The sequence below is a fragment of the Lissotriton vulgaris genome, chromosome 6 (assembly GCF_964263255.1).
Source record: "Lissotriton vulgaris chromosome 6, aLisVul1.2, whole genome shotgun sequence".
In the NCBI taxonomy this organism is placed as follows: domain Eukaryota; kingdom Metazoa; phylum Chordata; class Amphibia; order Caudata; family Salamandridae; genus Lissotriton; species Lissotriton vulgaris.
The window spans coordinates 1,060,256,595-1,060,281,589 of NC_141694.1; the positions used below are offsets into that span (position 1 = coordinate 1,060,256,595).

General features: G+C 47.9%; 1 protein-coding gene across 1 annotated transcript in view; it reads right to left on the bottom strand.

The window, feature by feature from the left end:
• The window catches only part of GALNT2 (polypeptide N-acetylgalactosaminyltransferase 2), an 810,495-nt gene that overhangs the window by 256,559 nt on the left and 528,941 nt on the right, over window positions 1-24,995 (bottom strand). Inside the window, exon 10 of the mRNA XM_086927129.1 lies at window positions 16,843-16,946. Within this exon, the coding sequence (XP_086783255.1) occupies window positions 16,843-16,946 (104 nt within the window). The remainder of the gene's footprint in view (window positions 1-16,842; window positions 16,947-24,995) is intronic.

Here is a 24,995-nt window from a genome sequence, read left to right on the forward strand (position 1 = left end):
AAATGTCCTTGGCCGGGCCCGGAGGCGAGGCCGTGGGACGATTAATGAGGTCTTGGGTAAGGCCCGAAGGCGATCCCTCGACCTGGGCCGTATAGTGGGGGTTGACCCCTGAGTCAGTTTGAGGATGCTCCTCCTCTGAGCTATCCTCCACGGTGGCAATGGCCCCATCGTCGTCCCCTACCTCACCGACGACTTCATCAAACTCTTCGTCTCCTGCGTCGTAGTTTTCTTCCTCCGACGCCGGGCTAGAGTCCGAAACTTGAAAGACATTGTCGTCTCCAACGTCTTCTTCGAAGATGTTGTCTGGCGGGGGCGCCGATAACTGGGCCTGGAGTCTAGCGGCCCGACGAAGCTTGAGCGTCTTCTTACACCGGAACTTTGAGCAGGCCATACACCTGGCCTCATCATGGTCCGGCGACAAACATTTGTTGCACACTGGGTGCACGTCGAGGTGTGAATACTTTGAGGTGCACACCGGGCACCTCTTAAACGGAGTTCTTTCCATGTCTGGAGCGTCGTGTAGGCCCGTCCGCGCCGACAGCACGCGGAAGGGCAGCAAGAGTTCGGAGCTGAAGAACAGACAAACCAGAACGAAAACAATACCGGCGCCAAGCCTAAAGACCTTTTGGTCTCAAGTTAGGAAAGTTAAACAACTATCGATTCCGACAGAGGGAACCGAAACACATCCGAACCCAATGGCGGAAAAAAACAATCTGGGGATGGAGGCGATGCCCATGCGCACTGTAGTCCAGGGAAGGAGCCACCTATCTCGTGATACTTCGAAGACTCTTCCAGGACAACAATGTGCAATCATCCGGACCCAACACTAGGCGGCGATCTATGCACAGATATGAATTCAGCAGCCCACATGCCTCGAACACACAGGGGCCCCAGAATAGGTTTAGACAACCTTTGGTCCGACATAACAAGAGGTGGCAATCGTCACAAGGCTCAGCGTGGGTTGTGCTCCCTGGCATCTCTCCAGCCCTCTAGCCAGTCCGCCACCGCCTCTAGATGGTCGAAGAATCAAGTCTTTCCATTCGTCTCTATTCTTAGTTTGGCAGGGAAGAGCATAACGTATTTCACCCCTTTGTCTCTCAAAGTCTTTTTGACAGCTAAGAACGACCTGCGTTGCCTCTGCACAGCCTGCGTGAAATCCGGGAAGAAGGTTACAGTTGAATTTTCATACTTGAGAGGCGGCAAGTTCCTGGCATTTTGCAGTATCACGTTGCGGTCTCTGAAGTTCAGGAGTCTCGCCAAAATGTGCCGAGGTGAAGCACCCGGCTTTGGGCCTCCTCCCGGGACCTGGTGTGCCCTTTCCACTACGAAGAACTACGAGAGGCCATTCGGCTTGAGATAATGGAGTACAAGCTCTTCAACAAACAGGTCAGACGTTTGCCCTTACGATTTTTCAGGAATAACTATGATGCGGACATTGCTCCTCTGTGAGCGCCCCTCATATTAATCCAGCTTGTCTTCAGAGATCTTTTTAAAAGTGTGGAGAGCCTGGACTTCGGTCTGGAGTTGCAAGACGTCGTCCACAAGACTCCGGGCAGTGATTTCCAGTTGCTTGACTTTCTCGTGTGTTTTGGCAATGTCTGCCCTAATCAGAGTCACCTCCACTGTGATGGCATCAGTGCGCGGTTCCATGGAGGCGCGCATCCCCGCAATGGCCTCCATTGCATCTTTTAGGGATAGTTCGGGGATTTCGCTCTCCAATCGGCCAGTAGGTTCAGTCCAGGCTGGGCACCCTGGGACGGGGTCCTTGGGGCAGGTATATTTGTCCAGCTTGCTTTATTGCGTTGCCTTTAGAACCTTACCACTCGCCATTGCGTCCGTTACAGGGGATCTCAGGGGCGCAGTTTGTCGCCCAGCTGTGGAGCCCCCAACAAGTCTGCCACTGGAGTGTTATCTGGAGGGTTATTTGCAAGTAGGTGAGAGCCAGGCCCCTCACCAGCTGCACGCTGTTCCTTCCCAAGAGAGCCCATGGGAGCCACAGGTCGAAAGAAGGATCTCTCCCCCATGCCTCCCTAGGAACCGGTCACACCTCCGCTGGCTGTTATGCGCGGTTTGTATTTTAGAACCAACTCTCACTACTTGTCCACACTGTCAGTACTCAGGGTGCCCCTAAGTATGTGGCTGCAGGGTTCGGGGCCACAATAATCCTTCCCCCGGGGCTGCTTGACTAACCACACATCTGATGAGGACCTCCGCTCCTCAGTCCGTGGCAAGATCACCTCCAAAGGCACCACATGGAATCTGCGGACTCGCGGACCTGGCCGCAAGCCACAACGTCAATTAGGCGTGCGCCCGCCCCTCGGTGCAATCACAGCGGCACCAGGAACCACCTCAGTAGGCGGCTGCTATCCGCGGGGAGGCCTCATACTGCTGCAGGCAGCTCCCCGTCCACCCACGTTCAATGGGGTTGGGAAGCAGATCGGCTGGGTCGCAGGCACTCAGGGGAGCCTTTCCCCACTTCAGGATTCGGATCTGTATGGCGGATGGAGAGGTTTTCGGTCAGAGGGAATGGAGCTGCCTCAAAAAGCGGCCATCAAGCTGTCGCTCGTAACCACACCCCCGTTCCTGATTTCTTGAAGTGAACACTCAAAACCTGTGTATTCTGGCTCGTGCAGAGAAAGGGTGGTTTCTTCTGGTGGTGTTTCCCTGCTCTGAGTTTTAAATAAATGTCCTTAAAGTACTTCAGCAACTTGCAAGTCAGAAGTTGTAAACAGCATTGTATAAACAAGCCCGGGAGTTGTGTGCGCGCGCAAAAAGGAAATAAAACAAGGAAGGAGCATCACGTAACTAGCAAAAACAAGCCCAGGAGTTGTGTGCACGCGCCCGCAAAAAGGAAATAATGCCGTTCTACAGCTCTTTTTTGAAGCACATACTCGTGCTTGTAGCAAGCCGCTGCGCACTCCCGCAAGCTGTATGCTGCCACAAGCACGAGTATGTGCTTGGAAAAAGAGCTGTACGACGCCTAAAGGCCTCCTAAGCAGCGCATGCGCTGATGGAGGATCTGATTTCCCCAAAATATGCAATCTTGATCGACCTTGATAGACTGAAGGTCTCATATGGCCCTGCTAGAGAGGAAATCTGAAAATATGCTAAATTGACCACTTTTTCACCCTACACAGTCAGTAAGTAACAGTCCACATATATCCCTCGAGCCTCCTGCATATAGGCCTAAGCCAAAGGCCACCACCTCATGTTACCAGTTTTGATATTAAAATCCACTAGGCCCTGATTAATTCAAACATGCATTTCTGTTGTGCTGGACATGACGAGGTAGCTTGAGCGAACACAAAAGTACAGTAGCTTTCCACAGAACAATTGCAAGACACCCATACACGCACGTACACAGGACCAGCTGGTACAAGTTGGTACCATTGCTACATTATTTTGAAAGATAGCTTGCTCAAGTGAAACCGCAGCCGTAGCTTTGCAATAGTGGCACCTTTCTTAAGTTCCGCTCTATGAAACATGTGCTCCCAATAGGTTATCGGTTGCATTCCCTTTGGCACTCAAACGAAAGTTCCTTCACATAAGGACTCCACAGTTCAATGATGTTTTCAAAATAATGTTTTGTTTTTATTCTTCAATATTCATTCGTGAACTTTTTCAATTATTTCATGTTTATATAAAATCATTATACACATCAATCCCGCATTCTTCTGGAATTGAAGCAGTGGAGCAAGCACTCGTTAACTCCAACCAAGATCTAGCAATGCAAACATTTCTCATGGAACTTATGATATTTACCCTGTATCAAAGTTACTTCAAGCACAAGGAAGATTGTTACCAACAGCTTGTGGGTACATCCATGGGCAATTGCGCAGCGCCGGCGTACACCAACATTTTCATGAATGAGTATGAAGAACGGTACATCTTTTCACAAAAGGAGTGGCAGGACAACATTAAACTTTTTGTCCGATATATTGATGACATTTTCATTATTTGGAAAAATTTGGCAGACTCATTAAAGATGGCACTCATTGCTCTTAATGAGAAGGAAGATCGCATTCAACTTACTTGGGAAATCTCAGCCGAAAGAGTAACATTCTTGGACGTGGAAGTCACACTCACAGATAAAGGCTTGTCAACAGACGTATATCGCAAACCCATGGATCGCAACACTATGTTACACTACTCTAGCTTTCACCAAATGTCTCTCAAGAAACACCTTAAATTTTTCCAGATGATTAGAGTAAAAAAAATAACATCTGACTGCTCGAAAGTAGAACAAAGATTGAAAGAAATGGGTCACAGATTTCTGGATAGAAGGTATCCTGAGAAAATTGTGAACGAAGCAAAGGACCGAGCACTCAATAAAAGGAGAACTGATTTGTTGAGAAGCCAACAAAAAGCAGCATCATTAGAGTTGTAGCTGTATCCAAATTTTCTACCATGAGCACATGTTTCAAAAAGACTATCAGGAAACACTGGACAGTTCTTAATTTAGAACCAGATTTCAAAGGGATCTTTACATCACCGCCACTGTTCGCTCATACAAGGGGGAAACATTTGGGCGAAATCCTGAATCAAAAAACCGTGGAAATAAAAAAATACCAAGGTACCAGACCATGGCACAATTGTGGCAATTGCAATAACTTCATTAGTGGTACTGTCATATCACATCCTATGAAGGGCTTCAACATAAAATTAAAAGCCACAGCCACATGTGACACGTCTAATGTGATCTACGCACTAAAATGTCCTTGCGGTAAAGTCTTGTGGGCAAGACTGAAAGAAAAAGAAAAACCAGAATCACGGAGCACAAATCAAACATCAGAACTCATAACATTAAATCTTCAGTGGCGTTACACTTCACTGAAGTACACCATAACATCTCTCAACTTTAGTTCATCATACTGGAACATATTGAAAGACTGGAGGGAAGAGACAATAACAAACTTATACTTCAAAAGTTTTCTTTTTGGATACAAAAATTGAACTCTACCAAACCACACGGTCTCAATGACCGGATTGAACTTGCCTGTTATTTATGATTTACTAATGTGTTGATGTACACATTCATTAAGTAATGTTAGCCCCATGGGCCCACGCACCTAGTCCTAAATAGCGGCTTGACTCTGCGGGTCGAGCGCATCACCAATTGACTGCATATTAAATTCTGCATATTTATTTTGTCTATCCACATATAATATCCCTGATCTGCCATCACATACACTTCAGTTTCTTTGCCCACGCTCATCGGGTTCCGTTTTCGTTTTTTTCCTAGCACACATACGCTTGTGTAAATATTTTTATTTTTATATTCTTCTTATTTCAGTTGTTATTATCTTTATTACAATCTTGCACTCTGGAGCTCCATTTGCGTTTAACTCCCGCATAGTCTGTTGTCGATTTTTGTTCTAGCTCCGTACCACCTGATGCTGTTGACACCACGTGATGCGGAAGACTTTAATATGGAGCATCCGTCTGCCTTTTATATACGTGAACGCCATCTCGGCGTCTTGTAGTACCTGATTACAGACTTGAAACCGAGTGGATTTACAAACCCGGTAAGAGGTTTCCCGGCACATCGGTATCTAACCTTAAGCTCAAGTAGCGGTTGAACAATTTTTGATTCGTTTTTTATCCCTTCGTATCCTTAGGTACCCGAGACTTCTTTGTTATTAATGCAACTTAAGTGCCCACTAACTCTAAATATGCGCCGGTAACTTGTGCACTTTTCACAAACACACGTCACTTTGGTACCACGCAGTGTTATTTCACTATTCAGTATTCATGGATCTATGGGATATTATGTTTGATATGATGACATTTCAGTATTTGTTATCTATTATGGTTAAATCTTATGTTTGCAGTGATGCTCCCTGAGGAAGGGCTATGTAATGCCCAAAATGCATTGGAGCTGGCATAAATGTTGGGTTATCATGTAATGAATCACCCTATAAACATGAAATGATTGAAAAATTTCACGAATGAATATTGAAGAATAAAAACAAAACATTATTTTGAAAACTTCGCTGAACTGTGGAGTCCTTATGTGAAGGAACCTTTGTTTGAGTGCCAAACGGGATGCAACCGATGACCTATTGGGAGCACGTTTCATTGATATTTGACGTCTGAGACGGAAGACGCCACCCTTCGAGCACCTGATACAGTATCACTATCAACTTTATAACGCACTCTTAGGATTGTACAGGCTGTGCATCTGTGTCCTCACCTGTATACTTAAGTTCCACTCTCACATATATTTTTAGAGATATATACGTGACAAGATGTTTATTGTTTATACTTTACGGTCAAACATGGCCAACCAACCATTGAGCCACCTGACCATTTCCGAGTCCTAGGACATGCGGTCAAGCCACCTGCACCAGAAAGTGCATCAGAACAGTGTCAGTTCTGCATTTTTCAGGTATATTAGATCCAACACTGCAATTAGAAGCCAGAACTCTCTTGCAAGAGCTTGGCACGAGCGTGGGTTCTCCGGACGGCCGTTTATCTGATTTGGGACCTCAAAGGCTCTACTCTCAGGTGGTAACTCTCAATCTAGATAAAACCTTTTTGCCTTTTTGAAATCTCTAACTATACTCAGAATATTTCATCCACACCCAATTCCTTGCATTTAAGGTCTCTTTAAACCATTAGATCCTGTATGGCTAGTCTCCCTAGTTAGGTTGTCTCCAGGCACTGGATTGTTATAGAATGTGTTCTGTATTCTCTAACTAATTTCAACTGTGCCTTTGAAAGATCTTAGTACCTTGCATCTTGGGTCTCTTTATAATTTATAACGTTAAAATATCTGCATGGATAGTTTTCTTCAGAAAAGCTTGTTTCTAGGCGCTATATTTTTATAAAATGTATTCTGTGCCTTTTTGAATCTCTAATTGATTTAAACATGTATTTTAATAGATCCTTATTCCAGCTTGCCTTATAAAAGTTTGAGCATTCGTCATCTAGCATTTATACCTGACAGAGTGAAGTCAGATTTTTGTAATGGTTTTGCTTAGTTACATGAAATGATATGCATTTACTGAAATACTTGTGATTTAATAATAAAAGTGCCACTTCAACATGAGTCTTCGTCATCTCATATCTTTGTTCCTTATTCTCTAAGTGAAGAGTTGCGTTGGTGGCCTGTGACCTCTGTAGAGGTGACCACACCCCAAAAGGGCATCTCGATTTTCCTTTTGTCGGCGCGCTGCATAGGCGAGACCTAAAAATAGAATTCCTCTGCAAATTGTTATAAGCCCTGTTTTTTTCCATTCAATGACGAAAGGGGCACGCCCAGAAGAGGGGTGTCTGTTGGGAGCTTCTGGTTTGGAGGGCATATGCTTACAATAAACTAAATGATTCATCAAATGACTCTTGCTACTTTGTGAGCATTTATCATGCTTAACCATTTATTTCATGTGTAGCAAAGGAAAGGTGTTTTGGAAATTCACTTATTCCAGGGCTACTGACACTTACCAGAGTTAACAGAACATGAACAATATATCTGGAATGGGTGGCTAATTTATGGAAACTGGAGCACCTAAAGCATTTCAGTGCTATACTAATGGCCAAAAGTATGAATGTGAATTTAAATGTTTGAATGCAAAATATATTAGGTATGGGCATAAAATTTCGCTCTGCTCGTGGAGTTTTCCCCACTCCATGCTCAGCACGGAGTTCCGAATAACTCCACCTAGCGGAATTTTTCCTCTCTTGCGGCTCGCTAACTAAGTTGGCAAGCGTGAGTGAGGAACATCGTACGCTAGACTACCTCCCAGAGAGATTTCTAAACACGGGTGGTCGTGGCAGGTCACTATTGCTTGCATTGAGAAACCTGTTGCTCACACTGAGGAAGCTGCCACTCAAGTAGAACATTTACGCGAGTGGCAGAAAGAAGCTGCACCGTCTTGCGCTGTGCATGGTGCCGTTAGCACTGGTTTTGCAGCGTGGGACAAACATTCGGTGCTAATAATCAGCACGACTTACCTCACTCCGCAGCTTGCAGAACTTCTTGGAGTGCGGCTGCATTTTTTGGGCACTTTGTGAAGTTTTGCGTAGCAGAACTCCGCCCAGGCATAAAATACATGAAGCAGATTTGACAGATGATGAGCTACTAAGGTACACGTTTTTGAAAGCCCAGTGATCTGATACTGACTCTCAAGTTACAAAAGGGTTATAGAATGGTTTTGGGGAAAAGAAGTGATAACAATCTTGTTGAGGAAAGCACCTTTTATTGGTGTGATTTTGTCAGCTGTCATCAATTAGACCGTGAAAGTAAAAGTCAGCGACTAGTATGAACTTTGGAACCTACTCGACACCACTTCGCCGGGTGTCGCCTTTCTTACAGAAACCTGGATGAACGCCTCATCAGCACCCGACATCGCCATAGCCATCCCGGACGATTACAAGATCATCCGAAAGGACCGCATCAACCAAACAGGAGGAGGCATCGCCATCGTCCATAAGAGCACCATCCGCATCATAACCAGTTCCGACGATAACCTCGCAGCCGCCGAACGCCTTCACTTCCAGATCCACATCGACCCCAAGACCACACTCAGAGGCACCCTCATCTACAGGCCACCAGGACCCCGCACACAATTCAGCGAAGACATCACTGAATTCATCAGCCCACACGCCCTCCCCTCCGAGGACTACATTCTACTGGGAGACCTCAACTTCCACCTGGAAAAGAACAACGACAGCAACACCACCACCTTTCTGGACAACCTCGCCAATCTCAGACTCAAACAACTTGTTGACAACCCCACCCACTATGCTGGACACACGCTCGACCCAATCTTCACCTCCAGCAAGCACATCTCCTTCAATCACACCGCAGCTCTCCATTGGACGGACCACAGCTGCGTTCACTTCAACAACAAAAAGACTACGTCCCACAACCACCCACAACCAATTCCCTGCAGAAACTGGAACAAAATTACCACCGACCAGCTCTTCACATCGCTCCACCAAAATCCTCCTGCCAAATCATCGGACCCAAACCAAGCAGCCACCAACCTCACACAATGGATCACCCACAGCGCGGACGAATTAGCACCCTTGAAAAACCATCAAATGAAGCAAGGCAGCAAAAAAGCCCCCTGGTTCAATGATGACCTTAAGAAATCCAAGAAGATCTGTCGCACCCTCGAAAAAGCCTGGCGTAAAAACCCAACCACTGACAACCTGGCCACCTTCAAGAACGCCACCCGCAAACACCACCAACTGATCCGATCCACCAAGAAATCAGCATTCAAGGATCGACTCGACAACAACGCCCACAACAGCAAGGAACTATTCAACATCGTCAAAGAGTTTACCAACCCTACCGCCGGCACCAACGACATCACTCCCTCAGCGACTCTCTAGCCTCGTTCTTCCACAACAAAATCGCAGACATACATAACAGCTTTGGAGACAAGTCCACCCCACCCACCTCCGAACTAAAACCCCCCTCCAACAACCTTTACGCCTGGAACCCAATCACCACTGAAGACACCATCCGCCTGATGAACACCATCCACTCAGGATCGCCAACCGACCCATGTCCCCACCACATTTTCAACAAAGCAAACTCCATTATCGCACCCCATCTCCGAGAAGTCATCAACTGCTCCCTCAACTCCGCTACCTTCCCGGAAAGCTGGAAACATGCCGAACACGAAATGGGCTGAAACTCTGATTCACACTTTGGAACAATCTATAAAAGTACTAAATTTCCAATCTGACAAAATGGATGTCCAAATAGACCTAATCAATCTGATGGCCAGCCACATCGCTGGAGTAAATAAAAAACTGGATGTAATAACTGCGCTATTAACAAAAAAAGAAACTCCAGACAGGCAAACTGACTTGAATAACCAACTAGCCATATGCCACTGTAGCCCGATCATAGAGAAACTGGCAACTCTACCGGAACTTTTAAAAGATGTTCTAGGGGCAGCAAAACAGTCTTTAAAAACTACCTATCAAGGAACATTTCAAAAATCGATCGCGCAAGAGCAAAACTCCCACCTATTCAAAGCCAACAATGAGGAAGCCAAAAATAAAAACGACCCTCAAATAATTTCAGATCTTGAGATAAACCAAAGTCAACGCGTAGATCAAATAGTGGCACCACAGCCAATAACAAAGGCGGGAGCTAAAATCACAAAACGGGAAAGAAAGCGCGCTAGGAAGGCCAGGATAAAATATAACAAACAACTAAGCCCTGCCCCGGCAAAACTATTTCCACTTTTCACAGTAAAATCAACCACGGAAACAAAACCAACGTATTGCTCCCTAACCGAGGCTGGAAGCGCCGAAAGAAATCTAACGCAATCCTCACAGTCATCCCTTGCGAACAGTCAAGGTCCTAGGCACACGGCAAAACCTTTTTTTGTGCCTCAAAACAAGCAAGGAGTTAGAAGCCCAGTGCGTGAGGACAAAGCAATCGGTAAAACAACCCAGGCGATGCAGCAGTTGAAGAAGACCAAATCACATGAAAATGAACAGGACGAAGCAGTACACACGGAAAATCAGCAACTGCCGGGACACAGCAGCCCGAGGGGTGGCAAAATGAAAAAAGGTCAACACTGTGCATGGCAACAAGCAGAGACACATGAGGGGCCCAAATTAGCAGAACTTCAGCAGCCCCCAGAAACTAGGTCGGAGGGCTCAGTGCCAACCAGCCCTCAAATCCCTCTGAAAACAATTGCTGTAATACTAAGGGGAAAGGATCGCCACTGTAAGCTCTCAGGCCAGGAGCAAGTGGACCCACAAATAAAGACGTCGTCCCAAAAAAACTCGGGCTCTACTAATGCCAGGCAAGAGGTAAGAATTAAAAACCGTGCAGAGTACGAACAAGGAAGTAGTGAAGAACCCCCGCTAATCCTTAAAGGACCATGCAGAACAAATGAAAGCACACCACAGTCATTCGAAAAGCAAGTTGAAATTGACTCGTGTGAATTGAAGCTGTCTTTTATCCCGGAATACTCATCAAAAGGCATCCAGGACACGCTCAACAGGGGAAACCTCTTGAGACTTTTCCATGAAATCCCCGAACTAAAAGGAATCTGTTCACGAGATCTAATCTCGGTGGAATTCAGGGAAACACCCCGAAGGGGGGTAGAGGAGTCCCTGACAACGTGGGCGTCCAAGGGCCTGGTGGACAACATTGTAGCAATGAGCGGAAGATTCGAGACATGGGGAATCAGGCTCCAGGCCGTGCAACGCCCAAGGTACCCGTATCCCTTTCTAAACAATTCAAATGAAGAGCAAAACCCCCGAACACACCAGCACACATGCTTACGTGGAGCACGTTCCAACTCACCAACAAAGTCCCTGCAAAGCAATAGGCACCCCAAAAGCGAATGCTTGGGAAACACAGGGGGAAGCCCTCAGGAACTCAAGGATTGGGCCTGGATTGCAAAAACGCTGAATGATAAGCATTCCTAACCAAGGAACACAATCACCGGGACCGGTAAGGAGGAACAATGAATTAATTAATATCTCGCTCTGTTCATGGAATGTGCATGGTTTTAGGGACATGGGCCAAGATCAAGAGACAGTAACCTTTCTAATGCAACAACAAATTATCCTGCTTCAGGAAACATGGAACATGGGGGTAACCTCAATACCGGGTTTCATCGAACATCATTGCCTGGCAGAATGATACTAAAATTATGGCCATCCAAGAGGGGGCTTATCAACCTTCATAACCCAAAATTTGAGCTGGGTAACGGAAGAAGTAGACACAGGGGTAAACTGGATCCAAGTGACCAAGGTAACCAGCAAGGAAAAAACCAGAAAACTCCTCCTAATAAAGGTTTACATCCACCCGGAGAGAAAGAATCAAAATGGAAAATACATAACCCTCATAAAACTACTAAAAGCATTGCAGAAAAGCCACACAAATGCTCATATGCTGATCGCCGGTGACTTTAACACCAATCTCTTAGCGACTAAACGGGGAATAAACTGTAAAGTCCCGAACGGTGCGTCCGACTTCGTCTGCAAATTAGCAGCACTTGACCTAATAATCATGAATGGTAAATCCCCGTGGGACTCACCCCCAGCGGCAACATATCTGAGTGGAAATGTCACCTCGACAATAGATTTTATCATTACTAGCACAAAACTGTCTTCAGAAATAAACAGTTTTAGAATAATCCCACGAGGAGAAAGTGACCATCTCCCGCTAACATTGATTCTGAAGAATAGAATAAAAATTGCTCAACAGAGAAACGCCATTATCCAGCACCCAGAAACTTTCAATTTGCGCAAAGTAAAGTGGCGAGGACTAGCCTCAGAAGTTATGGAGGACAAAGTAAAGGCCTTTATTGAAACCCAAGGTGCAGTTCAAGAACGGGCGCATGTAAACCATTGGGAGCAAATAGTCGAGTTCTTGCTCCATACCTTCCCGGTTTCCAAGCAACAGAGGTCTTCAAAAACAGCCAGAAGGAGCCCTGGTTCACTCAAGATCTCAAAATGTGCAAAAGAGAGATCGCAAGAGAAGTGCGACGCCTATCCCGAGAAGGAGAAAAGGGCTTAACACAAGAAAAAATAAAGTTGCAGGCGCTAAGGAGCGCTTATAGAAAGAAGTTGGGGAAAGCAAAATCAGTATATAAAGATTCAATCTGGCAGCAACTATTAACAGCTAGCAAACAATCCAACAGCAGCGATTTCTGGGGGATCATTAATACTTTAACAGCTGGTCCAACACTTCAGCAACAGGCAGGAATCGATGCAGAAATCTGGACAGACCACATAAACACCTTGTTCAACCAACCCACGATGGACCTAGAACAACAAGCCCAGGTGCAACACCATGACCAGAAGGAGGCTCAAGACGTATCGAGTCATGTAACATCAACAGACAACTCAGCCCATTCAAACTTTACATTTAAAGAGCAAACTCCTCTGACAAATGTGAAAGAATTGAAAAGCCTCATAAAGAAACTAAAGTCTGAGGGAGCGGCTGGGCCAAATGGCATACCAAATGCAATTTTCAGGAGCAACCCAGAGTTGTGGTCTGAAATCCTAACCCCAGTCTTCAATGAGATTTATGTATATTCTAACATCCCAGTTTCCTGGAGGGGGACTGTCATCCACCCCATACACAAAAAGGGAGACCACGCCAAGCCAGGGAACTATAGACTAATCTCGTTGATTGACGTGGAAGCAAAATTATATGCCTCATGTCTATTGAACCATCTGCAAGGCTGGATGGAGGAAAAAAACATTATCCCCAAATTTCAAACAGGATTCAGGCAAGGCATGGGTACTCAATCGAATCTTGCAACCCTAGCCCTCCTGACAGAACAGGCGCAAAGAAGGAAAGTTCGCCTCTTTGCCTGGACAAGAGTCAAGTTGGGAAATGGGTTGAGCACCACTGGAAGCATTCTTACACAAAGTGGTCTTAAGCAAGGCTGTGTCTTGGCCCCAAGCCTTTTTAATCTGTATTTATCGGATATTGGCCGACACTTTGAAAACCCAGACTGCCACCCCCCGAAACTGGCAAACGAGCCCGTCCCAATCCTCCAATATGCAGACGATATAGTCTTGCTAAGCCAAACCCCAGTGGGGCTACAAAGATCTATAAATAACCTGGCATCCTACTTGGACTCGGAACAGCTAGAGGTAAACAAAGATAAAACAAAAGACGTCCGCTTGGTGGACAGTAGGAAATTAAAGTTTAAATGGAGGGTTAACGGGGCTCACGTGGAAGAAAAAAACTCATACAAATATCTGGGCGTAATAATTGGGCAGGGCACAAGTCACAAAGAGCACAAACTGGCCCTTAGAGCAAAGACTCAGTCCTTGATCTATGCTTACAGATCCTTGTGCAGAAAACTGGACTGCCCAAACTATTCGTATCTGTTAAAAGTTATGGCTGCCCAAATCCAGCCAAGTGTGTCCTACGGCCTCGTCCCCTGGTGTGGAAAAGATTCACATTTTCAGAACGAACTGCAGTCAAAAATCTACAAATCGGTTTTTGATTTGCCAAAATGCGCCTCGCCTGCCCAGGTAAGACTGGAATTTGGGCTCCAGGATCTTAAATACAGGGCAATGAGTAACTTCATTAAATTCTGCCACACTCTCCGGCAATCCGAAGTAGACACTCTAAACAGACTTTGCTGGGACGAAGTTAGGTCACAGTACGAGCAAGAAATTCCAAACTCTTGGGGGAGTTTCCTGAGTACATCTCTGGCCACTTTGGAACTTCAACCAGCATGGGAGAAAAAGATGGATCGATTGTCTTTTAATAAAACTGTGAATGTCGCGAGCAAAAAGAAATCTTTATTGGAAGATAAATCGGTGCTCACAAAGAGGCGGCACGGATGGACAGTTACAAAATCATATAGGACTACAAAGCCACAAGCCTACTTATCCGCCCACTTTAGTTCCCACTTAAAGATGTGCTTCTTAAAGTACAGGATGGGGGTGCATGTCTCTAAGGATTTATCCCCCTCTTGGGTGACACGTTTTGAGTCAGAAGGTTGTCGCTTATGCGGATACCAAAAGGAAACCCTGACCCATTTGTTGTGTGCCTGTCCAGCCATGTTAAGCCAAAGGAGACAGTACCTAAAGGCGATTTTAATCAACCTGAACATTCGCTCTAGCAGACAAGCAGTGATAAGCTGGCTGGAGGGTTCGTCATGCATTCTGGCTTGCCGAGGAGTCAAGTACATGAAATTGGTAAACAGCTGCCTATCGCAAGCGGACGATGTCTAAACTTAAATGTATGTAACACCTTTCCACACTCTCACATGGAGGCTCATGAAATTTCATTTCTTTGCTGTAACTTGATCTTAATACAGTTATAGTATGATTTTATAATAATAGCATTTTATACACTCGAATTGTATGGCAGACAGAGCACGGACATAATACGATCACTCGCATAATGACAATCCTAGCTGCCCGTGTAGATGCAATTCATTTATTTTATGTAGGGGGGGGGGGTTGTGATGATTTTAAATAATCAAGCAATAAACATTAAACTTGAAAACTTGAAACTTGAATGCCGAACTCAGCGCCCTCCTGAGGAAACCCACAGCAGACCCCACTGAACTTAAGAACTACCGCCCCATTTCGCTCCTCCCATTCCCTGCCAAAGTAATTGAGAAAGCCGTCAACAGTCAGCTCGCCGCCTTCCTCGAATCCAACAAATCCCTCAACCCTTCACAGTCCGGCTCCCGAGCTAAACACAGCACTGAGACCGCCCTCATCGCAGCAACAGACGACATTCGAACTCTACTGGACAACGGAAAAACAGCTGCCCTCATCCTTCTTGACCTCTCCGCAGCTTTCGACACAGTCTGTCATAGTACCCTTATACAACGCCTCAGCAACATCGGAATACAAGGAAAAGCACTGGACTGGATCATCTCGTTCCTAGCCGGAAGAACCCAGAGAGTCCGCCTCCCCCCTTTTAGATCAGAGGCCACCGAAGTCATCTGCGGCGTACCACAAGGATCATCACTCAGTCCCACCCTCTTCAACGTATACATGAGTCCCCTCGCATCCATCGCGCGCCAAGACAACCTCAACATCATCTCCTACGCAGACGACACCCAGCTGATCCTCTCCCTCACCAAAGACCCAAAACACCGCCAAAACCAACCTACACGAAGGGATGAAAGAAGTAGCCGAGTGGATGAAGAACAGCCGTTTAAAACTGAACTCGGACAAAACGGAAGTCCTCATCTTAGGATCATCCCCCTCCGCATGGGACGACTCATGGTGGCCAACGGCCCTGGGAACCGCACCCATACCAACGGATCACACACGTAACCTGGGCTTCATCCTGGACTCCTCCCTCTCTATGACCAGACAAGTCAACGCCGTATCATCATCATGCTTCAACATCCTACGTATGCTCAAAAAAATCTTCCGTTGGATCCCCACCGAAACAAGAAAGATGGTCACCCATGCACTGGTCACAAGCCGACTGGACTACGGAAACACCCTTTACGCCGGAACCACAGCCAAACTACAGAAAAAACTCCAACGCATCCAAAACGCCTCAGCAAGACTCATCCTAGACGTACCCCGCCAAGCTCACATTTCCGGTCACCTGAAAGACCTCCACTGGCTCCCCGTCAACAAGAGAATAACGTTCCGTCTCCTCACCCACGCACATAAAGCCCTCTACGACCTAGGACCCGAATACCTCAACACACGCCTGTCCTTTTACACCCCCACCCGCCAACTTCGATCGTCCAATCAAGCCCTCGCCACAGTTCCACGCATCCAAAGATCCACACAGGGGGGGAAGATACTTCTCCTACTTAGCTGCCAAGACCTGGAATTCTCTCCCCCCCCACCTCCGCCTTACACAGAACCACCTCTCCTTCAGAAAACTACTAAAAACTTGGATATTCGATAAGTAAAGTACCCCCCCTTCCTCAAGCACCTTGAGACCCTCTGGGTGAGTAGTGCGCTATACAAATTTCAAACTTGAACTTGAACTTATGATTGGAAAACCGCGCCCATTGATAACAGAGGTAAGATGCCATGATATTATGTTATTTCATGCTAGGCAGATCACTGGTAATGGATGGGACAGAGAAAGAGGTGAGTTCGCACCAGTGTCTGTGTTAAATGTCAAAATCTTCCTTGACTGGGTCTTAAAGAAATTTGCGTGAACTATTTAAAGCTGGGGATCCGGCACCTGGAAACACTGCAATGTTGTTTACTCTTCCTATTCATACTAGATTTGCCTTTGGTGCTCGGCACACAGTGTCAACTTCCATCCAAAAAGGAGGCGTTTGTTAATATATTAAGCTGTAAGTAGGCACTCAGCTGCATCCATCATATTCCGACAAGTGTGCTTATTACAAATGTTTAAAAAGCAATGTAACTATACTTGATGCACAGTATACCTACCTAAATTCTCACCTCCCCATACATCCATCATCATGTCATATTTTCCCAGTTCTTCAAAATACGATTGGTCCATCACAAACAGGCCGCCTGCTATCATTGGTGTTCTGGGAAGACAAGAACAGCTGATAGATCAAACAGAAATAATACAAAAGAAAAACAAAATAATTAAACCGGTCACAATTAACTGTTGCTTGACTATCCCCAGTAGATAACACGGCAAACTAGCTTTTCAGGCCTATGCAGAGGACCTTACATCACCACATTCACAGAAACAAAACTTTTCACAATTATTAGCAACATTTTGTGTCCATTTATTCGGAGGTTATAGCCTAACTCCTTTAAAATATGTTATGATAATATAGGTACATCCAAATTACAACACTGAATTTAAACAAGTTGGCACTTCATAATATTTGGTTCAAGATTCATTCTAAATGGAAGTCGTTCCCTTTGTGTACCTCAACCAAAATGCATTGAAAAGTATTTTCCCTTCTATTAACTAATTTTACAAATGTGAACAACTTTAATTTGCAATGTAATTGCCCTGTAAGTCCATAGATACTTGCAGTTTCTGTGTTGACGGATCTGTTTGTAGATGGCAAACTATGTTATATACATCTGCATTTATACTTATGAACAGTAATGTTGAGTTGAACCCTACCATGCCGGAGGAAGGCTCAACCAGGCACGATCAAACTTGTGATAGGATGTCTAACAGCAGAGTTTCAAGCTGCAACACAGGACATCATCAGATATGGCTCCGAAACGACGTGGGATTGAACAGCAGGATAAGTGTGAGGCTATATTCATTACAGGGACACACACGACTGAGGGTTCAAACACCATTACCACATAATTCGTGAAACGATCGCCTTTGTGCCATCAGGTTGTCATTAGGTCCTTTGGCTTGGTGCAGCCACTTACCAACAGCATGGCTTTGTGGCCTTATGACAGGTGAACCCTTCACTGGACAGGGACAAAGTATGGCCAACCCTATTGAATATACTCTATCAAATTGTGCCTCTCAGTGAAGTATACCATGGAGCCTATGCCTGATCACACTATACGAGGTGCTCAGACTTACTGTGTCCTGACTGCTGAGTCCAGGTACTGCAAACTGACAACACACATCGGCTTTTTACAGGAAAGGGACCGATTTACCATAATGCTATGGTCAGTTGCCTCTTTCAAACTCTAAAAGGCTCATGGGGAAGAGATCACTACAATCCATACAGCATACCAAGCCTTTACCTAGAGGGTCAGAATTCTTACTCCCCGAGCAATGGCGTGTGCAGTAAAAAGGGGCAAGTAACACACTTTTTGAAACCAAATGCAGGTGGAGCATAAAGAGGGCCATTAGAAAATCTATCATACTTTGAAAAGTTTTACAATTGGAATTTCAGTCAATGTGCAGTACTGAAAACCGTCAAAAGAATAGATAATGAACAAGATAATAAAAACGACAATAGCTGCAACAGTACGCAAGAAAACAGTGTGTGGCAAGTGTTTTTTTGCTGGAGGTATAAGAGGTGAACATGAGAAAGCAGAGCAGCTGCAATATGATTCTACTTGTGCTAAAACGGCAGCTTCATACCACTCTTGCTTTTAATTTACGTGCTTCATCTGATTGGAGGTTGCCCTTATCGAACATATCAAATAGAAGTATTTCAGGCAGAGCACTTTCAGTAAAAACAAGATCCAGTCGGGCAAATGAGAAGGACATTTAGATCAGAAAAAAGTCTGAGGGGTGAGACGTTAAATGAGTTGCTTCATAATAATAACATGGTAACCCATTTAAAATCTTTGTAAAAAACAAGCATGCTTGTTATTAGGTAAGTGAACAACGTATCAATACCAGTTGCCAATTTTAGGCTGTAGTATCTAAATGTTGGTGTCAGGTGTTTGAATAGGGGGCACTCACAATTCAAACATAAGCAATCTGCCCAACCGACGAAAGAAATAGTAATGCATCCATTTCTAACGATAATGGCATTACTCCTAGTCCTACTCCCTCGCCTTCCTTCAGCACAATTGAGGCCCCGCCTCCCACCCAGATCCACCCCCAGCATAAAAACTCTGCCCGCCCCCACCTCCACCTGTACACAGACAAGCCGAGCTAGCACTCAGTTGTACCGCACCGGGAGGGAGGGTCCTTGAAGGAAGGCGAGGGAGTAGGACTAGGAGTAATGCCATTATCGTTAGAAATGGATGCATTACCTCCCGTCCCTCCCTCGCCTTCCTTCAGCACAATTGAGGACATAGCAAGCAGAAGAAAAAAGAGACGGACAACTGAGGGACAAGGAACACAAAACAGTGCCCCAAACACAGCAGATCAACATCCCCGGCCTCGCAAAGAGGACAAGACTCCGAAGCCTGAACCCCCACCAGAGGAAAAGCCACCTCGACAGGGGACCGAAACGAACAACCCCACGGAGCGGGGGAAGGCAAACACCTGAGCCGGACCAAAGCGAACAAACAGAGTCCACCACCCGGAAGGACACCACAACCAGCAGGCACCACAGCAAAAGAGGCCGGACAGACAACCCGACCAAAGGAGCCACAGCCAAGGAAGGAGCAGGACCGAACACAGGCAAAACCAACCTGTGACCGAGCCAAAACGTCGAGTCACCGGAGGGACAAAGGACGAAACCAGACCCAAAACCAACAGAGCCGAACAGCCCAGACAGAAGGGAAACGCCCCAGGCAGGGCCCACAAGACCCCCAAGCGCCCCACAGGGGTGACAACAGGTAAAAGCAGGGGCGACGACAGGCCAAAGCAGGGGCGACGACCACGCCGACACCCCAAGGAGGAAAGGCTAAGAGGACACGAACCCAGGACCAAGAACCCGAACACAGGCCGCCACAGTTTTGAGGAGTGGTAAGTGTGTGCTCCATAGGAAATCACAAGAGTTTTTCCAGGATTAATATCCGTTCTTTCAAATTGTAGTACAGAGGACAGAACTATTTTTGATTGCAGTAAGGTGTCTTTATTATTTTTCATAGAACATGGACAGCCGACACGTGTTTTGCCCCCTCTTGGCGATTTGCGCCGGGGCTTTCTCAAGGCTAATTTTACTTTTATGGCGTAAATTATTTTGGTTTCCAAATTATTTCAATGTCCAAAATATAGTAAGTACAATTCTTCAGGAGCAAAGATTCTTTTGTTAGGCTAATGCCCTCTTCGGTCCCTGCTCCTAGTCCTCCATCGTCATGGTAGTTCTCGGGTTGAATCCCAGACATTGAAATAATTTGGAAACCAAAATAATTTACGCCATAAAAGTCAAATTAGCCTTGAGAAAGCCCCGGCGCAAATCGCCAAGAGGGGGCGAAACACGTGTCGGCTGTCCATGTTCTATGAAAAATAATAAAGACACCTTACTGCAATCAAAAATAGTTCTGTCCTCTGTACTACAATTTGAAAGAACGGATATTAATCCTGGAAAAACTCTTGTGATTTCCTATGGAGCACACACTTACCACTCCTCAAACCTGTTTTTCTACATGAAGCCCAAGAGGTCCAGAGCCTCAAGTGTGTCTCCATTCACCTACAAACACAGCTTGTTTAAGCGTTGTTCAAGCCTTGGAATTTTTGGACCTTTGCTACCTTACCCACAGGCCGCCACAGTGCGCGCAGCAGGTCAGGCAGCCACCCGACCAGGCCCACGCGGGGGGCAAACCCAAAAGGCAAGAGCCGAAACCCAAGACCCGCAAGGGACCCAGAGGGAGGACCGGAAAGGACAACCAACCCCAGCAGCAAAGACCCTGAAGGGATGGACCGGACAAGGTGGGGAAACAAACACAGCAGACCCGGAAAAACAACCAGGCAACAGACCCCAGGCAACATGCAAGGAAGTCAGGAGCACCAAGAAGCCGGAAAGACGCCCACCGCACTCGCAGAGGGGCCACCGACAACCCCAAAAGAGCCCCAACTGGAGGGAACCTCCCCACCAAAAGGAGGCCAGCACCACGGGAACAACACCCAGAGCAGAACACCAGGCCCAAAAAGCCCACAAACACCAAGCACAGGGCAGCCAAGAGGAGGACCGACGGGAAGCCCGCAAGCCACCACCAACCAGACTGGAACCCCCAACACAGTTGAAGCCAGGCGCACAACCACCAGGCAGCAGGCACAAACCCCGCACAGAACCCAGGGGAAGAGCCCGAAACCCCAAAGGGCACGGAGCCACCGGAAGGAACCTCCACCGAGCGCAACACAGCCCGGACAGGAGAGGAAAACAAGGAGCCCAAGGCCAACGGGGAGCAGCAGCAACCCCCGAGCACAGACCCAGGGAGCCCGCACAGGAAAGGCCAGAGCAGCGGAAAAGCCGGGAAGGGGAAGTCGAGAGAAAACCCAGGACAAAGAAAGAAACCAGCAAAGCCGAATAGCCAGCACACAGGTCACCCACCAAGGCAGAGAGCTGACAGACCCAGCACCCAGACCCCAGCCCACAGAAACAGGACCCAGGCAACCAAGGACAAGGACCAGAAACAGGACCCATCCGATCGAGGCAGAGGACCAAGCCACTGGAACGACCACGGAGCCAACACCCTCAGAACCGCAGAGACCCCCGAGAGGGCACCAGGGCAAGCCCCAATGACACAACAGACGCCAGCAAGAGGACCCCCGGGAGAGCAGCAGGAACCAGAACCGGAACCCAAACTGACCCCAGAACAGGCCGGCGACCGAAGCCACCACAAGCGGAGCCGGAAGAGCCAGCGAACACCCATCCAGAAGGCAACAGAGGCCGAGCCACCAGGAGAGCACCCCCGGGGACGGACCGACAAGGACAGCAGGGACAACAGACCCCGGAGACCAACCCAACAGGAGCCAGACGGACAGGCAGAGAAGAAGAAAGCGAGCCCAGGGAACCAGAAACACCACAGAAGCCAGGTGCCCCAGCACCCACAGCCACAGTACTGCCCGAGGAGCCCTGGGCCAAAAAGGCCCAAACCCACGAAGGAAGAGAGACCAGGCACCCGGACAAGGGAACGGGGCTGAGCGCAGTCCAAAGACGGCACCCCGAAAATCCCAGGCCCATAGAGGGGACCAGTGAAGACACACCCCGGGACACCAAAAATCCGATCACCAGAAGAACCACAAAGGACCTCCTGAACAGACCGAGCAAAAAGACACTCCTGCCGCATGCCGCAAGAGGCCGACCAGAGAAGGAAGAGGGAACACCCCGCCGTATGAAGATGAGCCACGAGAGCAACCGGACATGCCGGAAGACCCAGGGCGAAGACCTGAGGACGAAGGGGAAGGACGCAACCCAGAAAACATGCGTACCACACAGAGAACCACAGGAAACGCAGAAAAGAAGCAGCGTCAGGGAAGCGGAGAGAAGCGCCTCCCCAAAAAACCCAGGGCACGCCAAAAAACCATCAGGCAGAGTCTGTGGAAAAGCCGCCCGAAAGGCCAACACACGGAAGGGAACCGGCCGAAGCCAGGAGCAGACCCCAAGGAGAACCGGAACAGACACAAAGCCGCCGGACACCCCAGCCCCAGCAACAAAACGGTGTGGATCCCAAACCAGAGCCCCACCGACAGGAACCCAGCAGAGGGAACAAAAGGCAAGCAAACAGGACACGCAGCCCAGGAGAGCCACCCAGCAGGAACCGGAGACGGGCACCGGTAGAGGAACCCTCAAAGAACCGGAGGAACCGGCACCAAGCCGACTCAGCACCCATGAACCACCGCACACAGGACCCCACCAACAGAAACGTCCCACAGTCACAGAGGAGGAAATGCCAAAGACGACCACCCACCGACAGGGAACCGACCAGACAGCAGTGACAGGAACCCAACAGGGCACGGCACTCAGAAAAGGAGGCAGTAAGCCAGGCTGAACAAATGGCCAAAACCACGAACACCCGAAAGCCAGAGGGGACACCCACAGCGGGGAGAACAGAGAGGCCCCAGAGCAAGGCACGCGGGAAAGGCAGGATGCCCCATCCCAGGCAAGGCAAACAGAGGGCCCAAGGCGGCGACACCCAGCCACCATGAACCGCTGACGCCAACTCCATGACACCCCACAACAAGGAGGGCACAGAAGAAGCAGAGAACAGGCCAACCAGCGCAACAGCAGCAGCCAAGCAGAACGTCAGACCCACCAAGCAGCACGGCCAGGACAGAGTCCAGCAGCACAACGGGAGGAAAGGGGCAACCCCCACCTAGAAGCAAAGCCACAGGTGGAAGAGAGGAATGAGTAGCACAGAAGCGAAACCCCAGACAAAAACCGAGCGTGTAAAGAAACCTGAAAACCCTCCTGGACCAACACAGAGCAGAAGGAACACGGAGGGCAGAGGAGAGACCGCCACGGCACGTCTCACAGGCAACCGACAAGCAACCGCCAGCCGGGCAGGCCACCGTGGACAGAGCAGCAAGGACAAGGCGCACAACAGTGGGAACAGCATGGAAAAACACCACGCACGGGCAACGCACGCCACACCCACAGCACCACACACTACACCGGGCACGAAGGGCAAGCCCAACCAGAAGGGCCGGGAACAGCAAAGAAAGAATCCCACAGTACCAGCCTGGCAGGAAAAGAGCAAAGCCCCCCCCATCCCCCGACCAGCGCAGGAGCCCAGCGAAAAATCCATGACAAGAACCCAGAGCCCTACGCATCGCCAAAGGCAACAGAAGGACCCCCCAAATCCCAGGAACCAGCCCCAAACAGGAGCCGCAGGATGAAGATGGAAGGGCACAGAAGCCACCCGCTGAACCCCAGAACACCGGACAGAGCAGCCACACCCAAGTCAAGCAACAGAAGCAGACACGAGAGGCAGAACACCCCCCACGGAGCCCATGCGGCCAGGGCACCCCAGGGGGACCGGAGAACCAGCAGTAGGGAAGAGGCAGCAGGCCCCAACAACCACCAGCGACCCAGTGGCAGACAAGCGCCACCCAAGGAAACATGGAGCAGAGGCCGGAGCTTTCGCACCCCAGGCAGCGAGAGCCCGAGCCACCAAAGGCACGAGAACAGCCGCCAAGCCACAGCACCAAGGGCCGCACCGCAGGGCAAGAGAACCGCCCAAGCAGGAATAAAATAGAAAAAACGGGCCGAAACCCGCCCTACCTGGCCTCCGGGAAGACAGCATACCGGGAGGAGGCAGCCACACATCTCGACCCGGAAACGCAGCCCCAGCCACAGGAGGACCGCCGGACACCGCTGAGGAGTCCTGAGCCACCGCTCCGCCCCCATACCACGAGGGAGACGAGGAGAGGAGGCATAGCCAGGAGAACGCTGCAGAGGGCACCGTCGTAGCAGAGAACCAGACCGAAGACTCCCTGGCACCGCCACAGAGAGGAGCTGAAGAGGTAAGTCTCACTAGGGAGACAGAAAAAAAACTGGTGGGGGCGGGAAGAGTTTTTATGCTGAGGGTGGGTCTGGGTGGGAGGCGGGGCCTCAATTGTGCTGAAGGAAGGCGAGGGAGGGACGGGAGGGATCGCGTCTATCGAAAGACAGACACCTCTGTAAGTCTCAGCAAATGGAAACGTGGAACAAGGTGATGCGAGTACATATTTTAAATTCTGAGCTTTTATTAGACATTAGCATTCGTACGGAATGTAAGATGTCACACATTAACGGAGAGAGGAAGGTGATGGTGTATAAAGATAGATTTAGATTTCTTTGCTTTACGTATGTCATACAATACAGTAAAAAAATACAGTACACTCGTAGTCAGTGCTTTGAACCTTCAGGACGAATCGTATACGAGGAAAGTTCATTACATCACTAGCAATTTTCAGGTAACTGTTCCTTTAATACAGAAGCAAAAGATATGCCGGGTTGTGCCAACACTCCATCATAGCCCACTTGGTGGCATAAGAATGACCTTATTCCTGATGACAAAGCTCTTCCTTTTTATTTGGCCTCATGGGGCTTCCATGAATCACATCGTCGCATTTTACAGTTTGCAAACTGTAGGAAGGTGGAGTATTATATACTGATGCTGGTTAGGCTTCACCATGCAATGGTATTACCCCATAAAAGGTCCTTGTATTCACACTAATAAATCGTTAGCTCAGCGCTAGTAGTGTGGCAAAGACCAGTCAGGCTTTACCAGAGGAACATGTGTTAAGCATTTCAAAGTAAAACCATGGATGTTAAGTAATTGACACGATTCAAAAGAAATCCAACACCAATTTG